At 33.1% G+C, this 14552-nt stretch overlaps 2 protein-coding genes across 2 annotated transcripts; both read right to left on the minus strand.

The window, feature by feature from the left end:
• Nucleotides 1-2: 2 nt before the first annotated feature.
• Nucleotides 3-10220, minus strand: LOC117122561 (vacuolar protein sorting-associated protein 45-like). The gene is made up of 10 exons (XM_033268167.1): nt 10090-10220; nt 9310-9420; nt 8189-8323; nt 7531-7641; nt 7226-7393; nt 6062-6220; nt 5173-5280; nt 3666-3787; nt 3280-3411; nt 3-2779 (listed from the first exon to the last, which is right to left on the minus strand). The coding sequence occupies exons 1-10, from the start codon at nt 10144-10146 to the stop codon at nt 2737-2739; spliced, it is 1146 nt and encodes a 381-aa protein (XP_033124058.1). The 5' UTR covers nt 10147-10220; the 3' UTR covers nt 3-2736.
• Nucleotides 10208-13449, minus strand: LOC117122518 (vacuolar protein sorting-associated protein 45-like). The gene is made up of 3 exons (XM_033268105.1): nt 13262-13449; nt 11404-11538; nt 10208-10255 (listed from the first exon to the last, which is right to left on the minus strand). The coding sequence occupies exons 1-3, from the start codon at nt 13352-13354 to the stop codon at nt 10208-10210; spliced, it is 276 nt and encodes a 91-aa protein (XP_033123996.1). The 5' UTR covers nt 13355-13449.
• Nucleotides 13450-14552: the final 1103 nt, after the last annotated feature.

The following is a 14552-nucleotide window of genomic DNA, read 5'->3' on the forward strand; positions in this document are numbered from 1 at the left end:
ACTTGAATGAGATTGAGTTTTATTGAAACATAATTCTATGAGAATAGTTCTTCTGTTGTTTCATTTAAAAACTCATTTATTACACAACGCCAATGATACTTGTATATAAATTTCCATATTATTATGCTTAAGTACAGTTGATTCACTATCATAAGTACTTTGCAAATGGCAGGGCTTATTTTATGATCACTGCCAATATTTTCGTTGCTGCGCAGTCTTAAGTGGAACTCTTGACCAATCAGAATTCCCTTTTTAAAAAATTTAATACATCCGCCAAAAGATCTTTTACTAGCAACGGTGACACCAGAGGCATTTCAGGAAGCACAGAACTCCTGTCAGTGAAGAAGCCAGCCATAAGGAGGAGCGCTTTTAAGAGCATTTTTACAGGCTGCGAGTGCTGTTTTCAGGCATCTAGAGTTGCTTATTTGCTTCAAACATGGTGAAGCTTTCGTAGGTGTGGACCCCATGGGTCAGGCACCTTGAAATGGCAGAGAACATAATTACACCATTTTCTATGACAGTGATCAGTTTTTACAATATGGCTTATTTAATACTGTACAATAATTGTAATAGAATAATACTAAAATATTAGAAATGATCAAACATGCATTAGATGAAAAGACATTATACAACAATTACAGTATCTATCATTTGTTAAATTCATTTTAGCAATGGTTTGTCATGTGGGGTTCTTTTATATTTACTTATGTTCTTTTAGTTGATTTTCCTTCAAATAAGATAATATAGTATTCTAAATGTTTTGATAAAATTGAAAAGTAGTAATTCTTTGGACAGTGTATAATACAATATTCAAACTAAATGACTAAACCAACCTTGACAATTTTTTAGTATAAATAATAAAGTAGAAGTTTATTGTAAAATTTCCCCCACAAAATAAAGGAATGTGTATTACTCTTGTAACATGTTTTTTAACACGTTGACTGCCAAGACTTTTTTCCTTGTTCCATCCCATTCGTCAATGCATAAAGGGCGCCCACCATAATGAAAATCATGTCCATCAACTGTAGTGAAACACGAACAAACATAATGTAGTTAATTTTAGTTCATTATTTCCAGGACCTTCCCTGGACCTCTAGGGCGAGAGTTTGTGTTCTGGCGACCATTGCCAGCGAGTTTACATGCAATGCAATAGTGGTATGGTTGGACAGGTGTGGATGTGAACTCAATTCCTTAATGCTCTGAGTGAACCCTGTCGGATGTGAACTCATGTCTCTGGCAGCAAACGTGTTAAAGAAGTTCTACTGATCTATTTACATAATAAAAAATATTTCAAAATCTAGCTCCAGAAATTTGCTGATAGGGTTTCAACAAGGGGGAGGGGGTTTGAACCAAAGGGTGCCTGGAGCCTTAGGATCCCAGAATTAAATTCCTGGTGTGGTTTATGGGGAGAAGTTATGGTTTAGGATCCCAAAATTATGCTTTTAGACCACAATATCGTGAATTGGCAATCACAATAACGTTGTATGGATAGGCAAGTTATTTTTTATAAATCGACGACCTTGTCATATTGTTGGAAAATAAACATATTAAAGTACACAAACTTTGTCAGACAATTACAATATTGATATCATAATCTGGCTTCACTTAAAAATGTTACCTACATCTCTGATTTTTCTTCTATAAACATTGATATCTATTGGACAAAGGTTCTACCAGAAACTAACAATTATGAAATTAGAAAATAACTGGTAAAATATTGCACCTTCCTTGACCTCTAGGTCAATTTTTATTTACTGTACATACTAATGTATGTGTTATAAAAAAAAGTTATCCACCTATTAGGCATTAAACTCTTTTAAATGTCTTTGAAAAAAAGCAATAATTAATTTTGGTCTAACAATGGGAAGAAGATATAAATTTAGGATTTACATTTTTGTTCTACCAAATAAAAATCTATATAGCATGTCTAACTTTATTATATTTTAAATGATATAAAAACTATAGCATAACTTGCTATTTATTATATTACACATACAGTTGAACTTGCCTAAGTCGGATCCAAAATGGCATTGAATATTTTTTTGACTTAGATAAAATTTGAATTACAAATCGTTAATTAATGGAAAACACAACAATTTGCCATGTAAAATATGATCGACTTTGAAATTATTCTAGTTAGGCAAAGTCGACTAAGGAAAGTTTAACTGTATAATGTATTAAAACCTATATGTATAGATATTTTTATCTATTATACATAAGCGTATATCTTAACCATTTGCCCGTTTTGTATACAGTACTTACCTGGCAATTATATATTATACCAGTTTTTCAGGCACTTTCAGAAAATTAGCACCTTCAGAAGCTATTAGTTAATTCTAAAACTGGGCAAGGCCTGTATAGCTAAAAGCAATTTTTTAAAGCACCTGGAAAAATGTGGCACACAAATTGTTTTATCAGTCAATTTAAAATACTGCATGCTGAATTTGGTTTCTTCTTTAAGGAACTGTTTTCCAACTAATTGTAAATATTGTGTCATCAAATTACAAATTGTAGGACTTTATTGAACTGATAAAAGATTAAACAGAGCACTAATAGTGCCAGGAATGGATAGAAAATTGTGAAAGGTCAAACGATGACATCACAATTGGCTTAAAATTCATTCTATAGAGAGATTATCTCTAGCCATGACGATAACTGGAACAGTATTTTAAGTCTCTCTGTACATTTTTACAAAGTTTACATTTCATGCTTGTGCATTTGTCTTGGATTCTGGCATCAGTACATACCTTGCTGAGCAACTGAAACCTCCTCCATAAACCTGATAAGAAAAACAATGTATATTAATTATTTGTTGCCAGGTCATAAGTAGAAATTGTAGCCCTTTATTTAAAAATAATATTAAAAAAAATCTTGTTTCCACACCCAATTGAAATCACCATACCAAGTATTCAACCAATAAATCTTCATTATCTTCATTTTCATTATGTCCTGAGAGAACATACACAGTTGTTTTGCTCTGTTTACAATATGATTAACAGAAAAAAACTAAACAAAAAATATTAAACAATAAACAAAATGACACTGTGGCAGTGGTGAATAAAACTAAAGCTAGATGTACTAAACAAAACAGAACTGCTTCATAAATAGTAATTGGATTGATTTGGTATGTCATTGAAAGCTCTAACTGCTTCATGGTAAAAACTATCATTAAATGTGACCTTATTGGCTTTTAATGGTCAAAATTGCTTGGCATTGCTGGAATAGACTTGAGTGATACTACTTTACATTATGTAATTAAAATGAATGTGGAGTACTTACGATGTTGAGTTGTGAATGCAGGTGCCTGCTAAGACGATCCGTACTCCAGGTGTTGTTTTATTCAAATTGTAGACAGCAAATGCTTCCTCATAGGTGATGCCACCAACCATAAACACAATGACATCTTGTGGTCTAAAAAAAAAGTACATTTCTACCATTTATTGTTTATTCAAACTTGGATACCTGCTAAGCTGGGCAATAATTGCTTATTATGACAGCGTGTCAGTATCATTATTATTTTATTGAATTAGCATGGTTACAAGTAAAAAATATTGAACAGAATTTCGAATTCCACAGTTGAAAAATGCCATATTCATTTTGAAAAGAAGCCCCTCTTTATTTTTCAAGCCCTGGGGTAAATTTAAGTATATTTCATATTAACTCACCTGTTTTTGAGTTGTCCAGTCCCTAGGTAAGGAAATGAGGCTTCCTTTAACTTTCCCTTGATCAGTTGGTCCAAAGTTTCTTGTAGTAATGGTGTGTGCTGAGTATAAATATTTTCAACCCCCTAGAATGAATAAAATAAAAAAAAACAATATATTAACCCTTTAGCACCTAGACGCCCCAAACCACCCTGCGCATTACTCCCTCCTCCCTAAACTGCCCTGGCTATTCAACCAGCTATAACTTTTGTTATACGAACCCTAGCGTGACGCGAAAAATGTCTACATAAACTTTGGGAAATCTCTTTTCAGAATATCTCATCATCCAATGAGGTTTCTATTTGAAACCTATAGTATTATAGTATATATAGTAACTCTTACTTACAGGCATTCGCACTAGCGATAGTGATTGTAAACAGAGCTTGTGTCCTCTTTATATACGGTTGATATTGATAATACAATAAATGTTTTGAAGGTTTGAAATTTTTAATTTGACACACCACCATCCATTTTGTATCTATTATTTACATGCCTAGGCCAATGCATACTTTGTACAAAACACTTACTTAGGCTGGCCTCGTACATGTACGTAAGTAATAACATATCTGCAAAAGGTCTAGTCTTAGAGAGATGTTTATGACAGCGTGGCGCTTTTGGGCTTCAGTACCACTATTTGCACCACACTAGCAATCAAGTAGGCAACTTGCTTATTCATCAATAAACTCCGAGTTTTGCACCGAAAATGGTATATAAAACTGATGGAAATTTGGGAATTAGGCCATTGATGTTTTATCACCCTATAATATTATATAATTGTAGACTTTTATTAATGCAAAATTTAGAAAAGGGACATGCTGGCAATATTTTTTTTTAGTAAAAAACCAATAAAGGTCAAATACAAGTTGAATAGGTCAGACAAAGGTCAATGTATCAATGTCAAAGGTCAGATAATATATGTCCCTCAATAAAATAATTATATAATTTATTAAAGTATGCAAATTCAAAATCATTTATATAATTAATACGAAGAAAATTTTGGATGAAATGTTAACTATGATAGGTCAAAGGTCACAATTTCAAAGTCATAGGTCAAAATATTTTATATCACTGGAACGCTTATTTAATATGCATCAAAATAAAATCAACTTGTAATGGAACATTTTCAAAAATAAAAAAATTATTACAGTTTATTTGTAGTAGAGTCTAATTTCTTTCATATACAGCAAACTCTCTAGGGAGTAATTGACTACAATACATTACAACTATAGGTGCTAATGAGTTAATAGTAAAAAAATTGATGTTAATAATAATTATAAGTTTCACTTATACAGCGCATAATGGTGTTCTATTTTAAAGTGAACAATGAAAATAGACTGTTAAACAGTCAGTTGGGATTTTCATCTACTAAATTTTAATTTGACCACTTTTAGATCTGCCAAAATTAATTCTAGTCAAAAATAGTATTCAGGCTTCGACTACTCAACCAAATAAGAGGGTTTTGAAAACTTACCTTCATTCCTTGGAAGAATTTCTTTGTCATTGTGATAGCTCCTTTTTGTCCAAAGAGATCACTTCCTCTCATCCTTGACCCGCCAAAGTCCTTAATGGAACGAACCATCTAAAAAAATTCCAAAACTTTGTTTAAATTACATATAAAAATACCGTACATAAAATTGAAAATTTGTCTCTTATGTGTTACCGTTTCAATTAAAAATTAAAGCATAAAAAAAAAAAAAGGATGTAACCAATTAGATGATATACGTATATTATAATATTCTATATTCTTTGCACAGATCATATTCATAATTTTAATGGAATTTTTAGTGATTACTCAATAATTAATATGGTGGTACATCATTAAATTGACTTTTTTTTCTTTTTAAATTTTATAGTAATTTGGTGTATATATTTATATATATATTTTGTAATATGAAATTAATTTTTAACTTTTCTAATGTAATTATTTGAATGTTTTGATATTTCTATATGCATTTTTAATTTTGAATTAATTGACGTTTTTGAAATTTAATTATAATAATATGGTGTATATTTATATATATATATGACGTTTTTGAAATTTAATTATAATAATATGGTGTATATATATATATATACATATATATATATATATATATATTTGTAATATGATATTAATTTTTAACTTTTCTACTGGAATTATTTGAATGTTTTGATATTTTGATATGTATTTTTCCACCTGACTTGTTTTCCTATGTTGTCTTTATTTGTAGATTGTAAACAAACGTTTTCAGCCTTTGGCTGTTGTTTTGTTTTGTGTGTTATACCTTAATAAATAAATTAAATGATACTACACTACAGATCAGTTAATATATACAAGAACACAATGCTCAAAATTATTTAAAGACTAACACACAACTCACCGCCTTGTTCTTGTCACTGATGCCTCGCCTATTCAACGTCTGCAAAAGACCTACGTAATCATTATTACTGTGATTCTCATGACGAAGTCCATAAAGCGCCACTAGCCGACAAGCATCCACTTCTCGGACTCTTTCATTCACAATCAGTGCCCGTATTTTCTATCAAAAGACAACCAGATGTTGACCATTTGTCGGGCATACTAAGGGGGTATTAAGTTTTATGGTTTTAGGCAAAGAACAGAACCATAATAGACTTTTGCGCTAAGCCCCGCCCCTTGGATATTGTTGTTAAGATTCCACAAATTGACAGTGTTAAAATATACTCAAACACGGGCGCTGTTCTGATTGGCCAGTTGTTAAAGCCCCATTCCCGGCAAAATTTCAGTTTTTAAGAAAAATCTAATTTTCGTATAATGTTATAAAGATTTATAAATATAATACACAATTGCTAGTTTTAACTGAATTTAGACATTCCTAAGAATGAAAAAAATGTAAAATAAGACTGAAATTTGATTTTTTGTGTTCCACACAAAAAATAAATGCGGATGAATTTTTCATTTTGATTTTGCGATAAGTCGTGAGAAGAAATATCGTAGGCGCCGAAAACATTAGCCAATCCAGCGTTGCTAGGCTAGGCCTAGCCTTACCTCGATTTAGGTTCTGTTATCACACATAAAAACGGCCGACATGATATTTTCCGTTGCTAGTATTGACACTTGTGAAATATAATATTTCATAGGAATTATTTCAAATTTGTTAAAAAACTGATTCTGACTGAAATTTTGACACTTAAACTAATATATCTCAGCCTTAATCGAACGACCGCATTGTGCGAGATACGAAGTACAAAAACTAATCTCATTAGAGAGGGCGCACTTTATTGACTGTATAAAAGTATACATAAAAGCGAGAGTATTCCAGTGGATGCGATCGACAACCTCTGAATTTGCCTAGTAACGATGAATTCGTCCAGAAAATGATAATATTTTATGAGAAATAGTCTGTATTTCTCATTTTTTTTATTCTTTTGCGTAAACTAAAATTCATGCCAATATTTTTCCATGATTTGTAATAATTGGAGAAATGCAAATGAATATTTTCTAAAAAAAGTCAGTTTTTAGTGAAATTTTGCCGGGAATGGGGATTTAAGTTTGATTGACTTACTTTCAATGCCTCATTATGATCCGACTGGCAAACCAAGTCTTGCTCAACCTCTGATACTTCCATCAAGTTGTACTTGCTGACAAGCCGCGACAATTCACCAACAACAGTCACATGTTTAGCAACCGTACCAGACATCTTCTTGAATTGTGGGTAATTCTCCACAAAAGCCTTTGGAAATTAAAGAATGGAAAAATATTATAACATTCAATTGCTAAAATAAGTTAACCACCAACAATAACTAACCACCAATGAGATGTAGCATTGAATATTGTGAACATCCTGTCAGGTAGCATAACAGTACTTACTTTCATATCTGCTATGGATTCTATCTTTTTGTTGTTCTGCGTTTTAGCTTGGAATTCGTCCATTAAGCCTTTAATATTTGATCCAATTTCACCAAAGTTGTTGTATAGGTTCTAGAATAGAAAATATTTTAATTGAAAAATTAGTGGTACAGTATTCAAATATGAATATTTTCTTTTGAATAAAAGAAAGATATATTGGAACAACAACAAAAACAATTATACTTGCCAATACTGTTATTCTGGTAACAATATATTTATTAAATTATAAATAACACAACCACTACCAACAATACTACCAACAATAACATGAAGAGATAGCTTCAATTAAATAACATGAAGAATGTAAGCAAATACAATATCCTCCACTTTGCTCCTTTGGGGTGTGAAAAACAAATGAAGCTTGCCATTCCAAAACCGCCGTAATGTCGCTAAATGTTGAACTGAGTAATTAGAATAAGAATGTAGCAGTATTGTATACTTTAGTACAGAGAAGCTATAATACTTTTACTCGTAACTTTGACAAATGACCCATCATTTTAAAGCTTCAAATATGGAGAATATGAATATACTAAAAAGTCAATTTCATTGTTTTGGTGACTATGCTAGTTTTGGCATGGCAGCCCCAAATAAAAAAGGTTTCTTAGTATAGTGGTCTTACATTGGCATAGAATTCATCATGTTCTGAAGACAACACTACTTCCTGTAGGTCACTTGAGATGCCTGGGACTTTGGACAGGTCAATGCGATTGTTCTTGATGGTCAGCAACTCATGAACCATTGCTTGGTACGTCCACTAAGGAAGGATAATAAAAAAAAAAATAATAAAACTGACCCATTAAACATTTTACAAATTATTAATGTGAGAAGCGGTTTGGCCCAGCGGGAACAGTTTGGTCCCCCAACCTCGAGGTCGGGCTTTCAATCCCTCGCTGTACATTTTGCTTGTGTCCTTCAGCAAGGCACTTTATTTGCATTGCTTCTTTCCACTCAGGAGTATAAGTGGGTACCTGGCGAGGTTGCCTGCTCCTGCGCTGATTACCAGCAGCAAAATTTAAGCATGTGAACCCACTGATCAGGGAAAGGAAGCGCTTTGTATCTACAAAGAAAAGGCACTATAATAATAATAATAATAATAATAATAATAATAATAATAATAATAATAATAATAATAATAACAATAATAATAATAATAATAATAATAATAATAATAATAATAATAATAATAATAATAAATAATTATAATGATGTCAATTTGGAAAGTGCCAAATCTGCAAATGGGCTCATGGCACTTTTTTTTCACACACACACACATTTAATGCTCTGTAGACTAATAACCAATTCACAGAAGACAAAATAATACACAGCACACGTGATAAATATTACACATAATTCCTGAGATATTCTACGAAAATCACTGTCACACAAACATTGTAAAAACTGACATGGAAAAAGTGACGATAATGAAAAAAATGCCCCATCTAGACAGCATGTGTGCAGATCTATGGTAAATATCTTGTGAGTGTTACAGGCCTCAGAAATGTCTGTCTTCATTATATAAATTTACATGCATGATGCATAAATATTTCATGGTACCGTACTACTCTCACATGGACGCATTTTAACACAGACATGATGTAGCAGAAGAAGACGCTTGTCAAATTCTTCAGGCATGCACATGTAAAGATCTTGTCTCATGTGCATTGAACATTAGTCTCATTATGATACTTAGGACCTAAAGTTTGCTATCAGAAAAATTATTATTTAAACATGAAACATTACCTGATTAAGTAGGGGAGTTACTGGATCATCCCTTCTATCAATAATCAACAGCAATGGCGGGACGTCTGTCCTCCGAAAGTCAAACAAACCGGCATCTTTGGAGATCACTTGCTGTAAATGCACAAATCAGAATGTCAATTTTCCATTGTTAAGGTCACAGACCAGAGTCCGAAAGGTTTTTAGGTAGACACATATTTTTATATATTTATTTAAACTGCTTATTTTTATATAGAGATGGAACAAATAAATGACCATCTTATGAAGAAATAATTACAACATAAAAACAAAAATGATATTAATAGTAAGATCATAATGGTAAGATATTAAATGCTTGCAGTACACCATGTAGATAGTTCCGAAAAGAGCCATTGTTTTTGTTGAGCATGTAGACATTTAAATTCAATTGCTTCAATCATATTCAGAGAATAATATTGTGATTGGAAAGTGACACTTGATGCATATCAGCCGCAAGTCTCACTTTCCAATCATAATTATTTCCCTGTTTGGACTACCTGCAGGTATTATTCTCCTGATATGACAATTAAATGTCAAGACATTCTGAACAAAAACAAAAACAATGCTTGTGGCGTACTACAAGCATTTAATTTATTATTACTTCGCCATGCAAACCTTTGAACAAGATAATGATAAGGGTAATAAAAAAAAATCAAAAAGAACAATTAAATAATAAAAATACTAAAAAAAGCAATTATGTTCCACTAAATATATGGCATTTTGTGAAGCAATGAGATAAAAAAAAAACATCTTTGCCATACTTACTCTGACGTTGTCAGCAAGTCGCTTGGCCATCTCAGAGGAGTTTTGATACCGGATCATGGGGCATTTTTTGAGTGACAGTAAGATAGCTGTCAATCCGGAACAAGCGCGGTTTAATGACTTAGGATTCCAGCCTATTCAGTTCATTTTGAAGAAGTTCAATGTTTTCCTGAAAGACAAATACCGTAAGGATTTTAAAAAGTACAAGGAGCCCAAAATACTTGTATAATGTCCAAAAAAATTCCCTCCAATCATCAAGCCCCTTCACATCCACATAAGCCCCCATATCCATATTTTTATGTTTAAATATCTTAATTCTTTAATTATATTTAATTAATTTTATATATATATATTTTTTTTTGGATTTAATTTCTTTAAAGTTAAAATGAATTCTGATCAATGATTACATATTTTGTTATATCTATTTTTGTATTCCACTTACTTAAATATTTGCTTTCAGTATTTTGTTAATTTTGTTTTATTTTATTACAACTGACCTTTTTTATTTATAATATTGTATATGTTAAACTGGATGAGTGACATTCACAGACTTTGTGTTATAGTGATTAATATTGTACTTGTATTCTGTATGTATTCCACCTTTGTATTGTATTGTACTTTGTTTTTTTTTTTTTTTTTGGCGAATAAAAAAATAAGAATAAGAATTCCATTATGTGTTACTGATCATAAATGTATAAGCCTGCTAGTGGTTAATCAACATAGTAGGGCAAAACAAAATTTTAATTTAAACCAAGTTGTAGAAAGGTGAATCTCTGCAATGCTTTCAATTCATATTCTACAGTGTTGTCTCCATTACAACACTAGAGAATATAAACTGAGTCAATGGTAATATTCCTAGAATAAAACCAGTATACCGCTACATTTTGTCTCATATCAGTGGATCTTCTTCAGACAATGAAGCTGAGTGAAGATGTTGTTAGCACCCAGCTTCATTGCCTGAAAAAGATCGAAATTGACAGTGGAACGAAATGTAGCGGTATAATATACAGATGAACTTGTCGAATCTAAAATGCCACTGAAAAATTGTTCGACTTAGATAATAATTCGACTTACAGATTGTTAATCAATCAAAAACACAACAATTTGGCATGTAAAATAAGTTCTACTTAAAAATTATTTGAGTTAAGCAAAGTCAACTTTAGGCAAGTTTAACTGTACACTTATAGTACTTGTTTTTTTTCATTCTAGAATTGTTACCATTAACGACCAAAAAACCTGATGAAATTATCCAAAGATAAACTGAGAGTTCATAAAACATTGGTGAAAGGGGCGCATCGTCACTGTACTCTGCCTTACCTTTGTCGGACGAATAAATACAATGCACCTAAGATGCTTCATAGCCTCACGAGAATTCGTGTCCAATAGTTCAAAGAGGTAAACTTCTTTCTGAAGGATCTCTGACTGTGCATACACCATACTCACAAAACTGATCTAAATCAAAAAGAATGGAAATTGCCAAAACAGACGGGAAAGTAACAGGAAAGCACATTCAACAAGGCCAAATGAATACCAAATTTGTAACATTCTTTTGCATAGGGTTAGGTGCCTCATAGAACTTACTGACAATTGTGTGAAAAAATACTCATGTACCGTAACAACTTTGATTTGAATGTTACCAATAGTAATCTGTGGAATTCATTTTGTGGTTTAATAATATACTGATAATATGATATAGCCTAGCCTAGATTTGTAAATTTTAAGGCTGAAAACACAGGAAAACAAGGTGCACATTTAACTTTCTTGACAATAACATAATAATAATAATAATAAAAACAATAATAATAATCTACCATAAGACTAGGTGCTGTGTGCAATCAAACTTACAGATAAAGTGTGTTTTCAAGTTTATTCTTACAGAATTTTTAGAATTTTACTAAATAAAATGTTAAAATGTGGTTTGATTAAATAAAAAAAAAACCCCAAAAGAAATACCATGCTAAAATTAAATAGGCCTAGTATTACTATTTAGGGCACAGGTGGGCTGGATGCGGCCTGACAGTGATTTTTTTGCAGCCCGCGAAATAAAACTGAATTAAAAATGAACTAAAATGAATTAAAAACCCTGCCAAACTTTGATTATAAAACGCCTTGTTATTGAGGCTCAAGACACCGATCATCTGTAAAAAATAATGTTAAAACTCAGAATAAAGTGGTATAAAAGCAGTGCATGAAGGTTTTTGGAAGCACACCGTAAACAAGTTTGAGTGCAGCCTTCAGTGTTAAATTAAAAATTCACTTTGGGCCACCAACTGATATGCCCACCCCTGATTTAAGGCCTCTTCTTATCAACATTCAAACCCGGCTCAACTCACTGGGTTTATCCACCTGCCAGTCTGAACTAGGTGGCTTACCTCAAGTCGGGCTGTGTTCTTATAGTAACTAGGGCTGGCGCGCCACCGTGTGTAACTTTTCCAAGCCCGTCTTTTAATCGTTGTGGGTGGGGGGTGGTCTTGCATTGACTTTGGGTGACAAAATGACCAATCAGCATTCAATTACATACGCTGTGAGCGAGCGTACGTTTCGCTAGCAATGTTTTGAAACATGTTTGCTGGTTACGGTTCATTATTATGCAAATTCTCGCCTAGCTAATCCCGCTATTACTAGTCTGAACGCCCGCTTAACGTTGAGCCGGGCTTAACTCAAGCCTGGCTTATCTTCAAGTCTGAACGTAGCCTGAAACGTATAGGGATTTTATAGCTGTTGTGCATGGAATTCTTCAGGTAACCCCACCCCCTTTTGAAGTGTTGATTGGTGGAGCTGGCTTGACCCTAACCTTAAACTTCAGTACGGCATGTTGGAAGAATATCAACAATTATAACTGGCACGGCACGGAAACACAACCTGGTACTAGCCTAGGCTAGGCCTAGCTAGGAGTCTAGGCCTATCATCACATGATCTATTCCTGATCTTGCATTACTGTATTATTATTATACTTCTCTTGCTTTGCAGTCCTGAGTCAAGGATGTAGGCCTTCAACAGGTTACACTCAATACTCAAGATTAGGACTGGGCCCCTAGGCTAGGCCTGACACGATGGTCAAGGCACAGGCTAGGCCTGCAGTCGACACTTAGGCTTAGACCAAGCGCCTTACCATCCATCGCTCAAGCACAGACGTGACAGGCCTAAGCTTTAGACTTCATTACATAACTCTTACCGTTTCTCGGTCCATGAGTAGAACTTTCATCCCAGGACCACTCTCTTCTACCATTTTTGCAATGTACTGCTTTACTGCCAAAACAACATTCATTTTGATATTCTAGCCTAAAATTAGTTCAGATGTGAAATTTCAGAATGATCATCCGCCTGACGATCAACCCCTCTACATTATCATTACAGAAAATATTACTCTGGTGCCCTCTATAATTTAATGGACGGTTAAAAAAAAAAATATAATAATAATAGGATGCTTAGATTTTCTCGTACTCTACATCATTTTTAAGAAACTTTGTAAATGTAAATACAGAAACTTCTACATTCTTTAGCTAAACAGATTCAGCGGCGGATCCAGCCCCCTGGGTGTTGGGAGATAATCTCCCTTAAATTTCTAGCACTTTTAATTAGATGTTGTATTTGATTGACATTTACTATTTAGTTTGGTAATTTGTTAATAAGCTTTAGAAAACTTTTTTTTCATAAAAAAAATAGAGGGGGACGTACGCCCCTTATGCCCGACTCTAAATCCGCCACTGCAGAGTGGCACTTACAATAATAGGTTTTGAAGTGATGCCTGCAAATATAAATCGAGTGAAATTGGTAAGGCTTCTTCCTTTCATGCGCTTTCATATCATTCCATGTTAAATGGCAGTCCTCTATATGGGTCACATGATTATAACATTGAAAACATGTCCACAGTGTTGATTAATCAAAGCACGGTTGTGTGTTGACTTAAGAACATCAATGAAAATGATGTTGGTGTTGCACCAATGTGAAAGTGAGGAAGGGGTGGTTGGGGAATCGAGTGATTTTTTAACTACGTTATTAAGTTGTTGCTCAGAAATTAATTTGCCTTGAGGTTACCAGGATAAAAGCTATTCCTACATCCCTTTATATGCGCAGCCACTGTTGATTCACAAGATGGGATTCCAGTACATACTGTAAACCATGAAATTAGTAATATTTAAAATTTAATAAACTGTACTCTTGTAGGTTAATGATTAATGTACTTAAAACATACGTATCAACAGTGTTTACATCCATCTCTGTTGTTGGACTAAAATATTATTTAGCTAATAATCCAACTCAATATATTGTTATTGAAGTGCCTAAAATCGTGGTCGAAAAGCACAATTTTTTACATAACAATATCATGTCTTGTCGTGTCACCCCCTGTTCCCATAAATTTTGGTTTGGGACCTGACCAGATGCTCAGGTGGCCTCTTGGTTCTGACCCCTTGCTGACTTCTTGGACCTTCTGTTGACAAATTTCTGGAGCCAACATGGCCAGT

The sequence above is a fragment of the Anneissia japonica genome, unplaced genomic scaffold (assembly GCF_011630105.1).
Source record: "Anneissia japonica isolate Jap-2015-1 unplaced genomic scaffold, ASM1163010v1 scaffold1889_len2455224_cov183, whole genome shotgun sequence".
Taxonomy (NCBI): Eukaryota; Metazoa; Echinodermata; class Crinoidea; order Comatulida; family Comatulidae; genus Anneissia; species Anneissia japonica.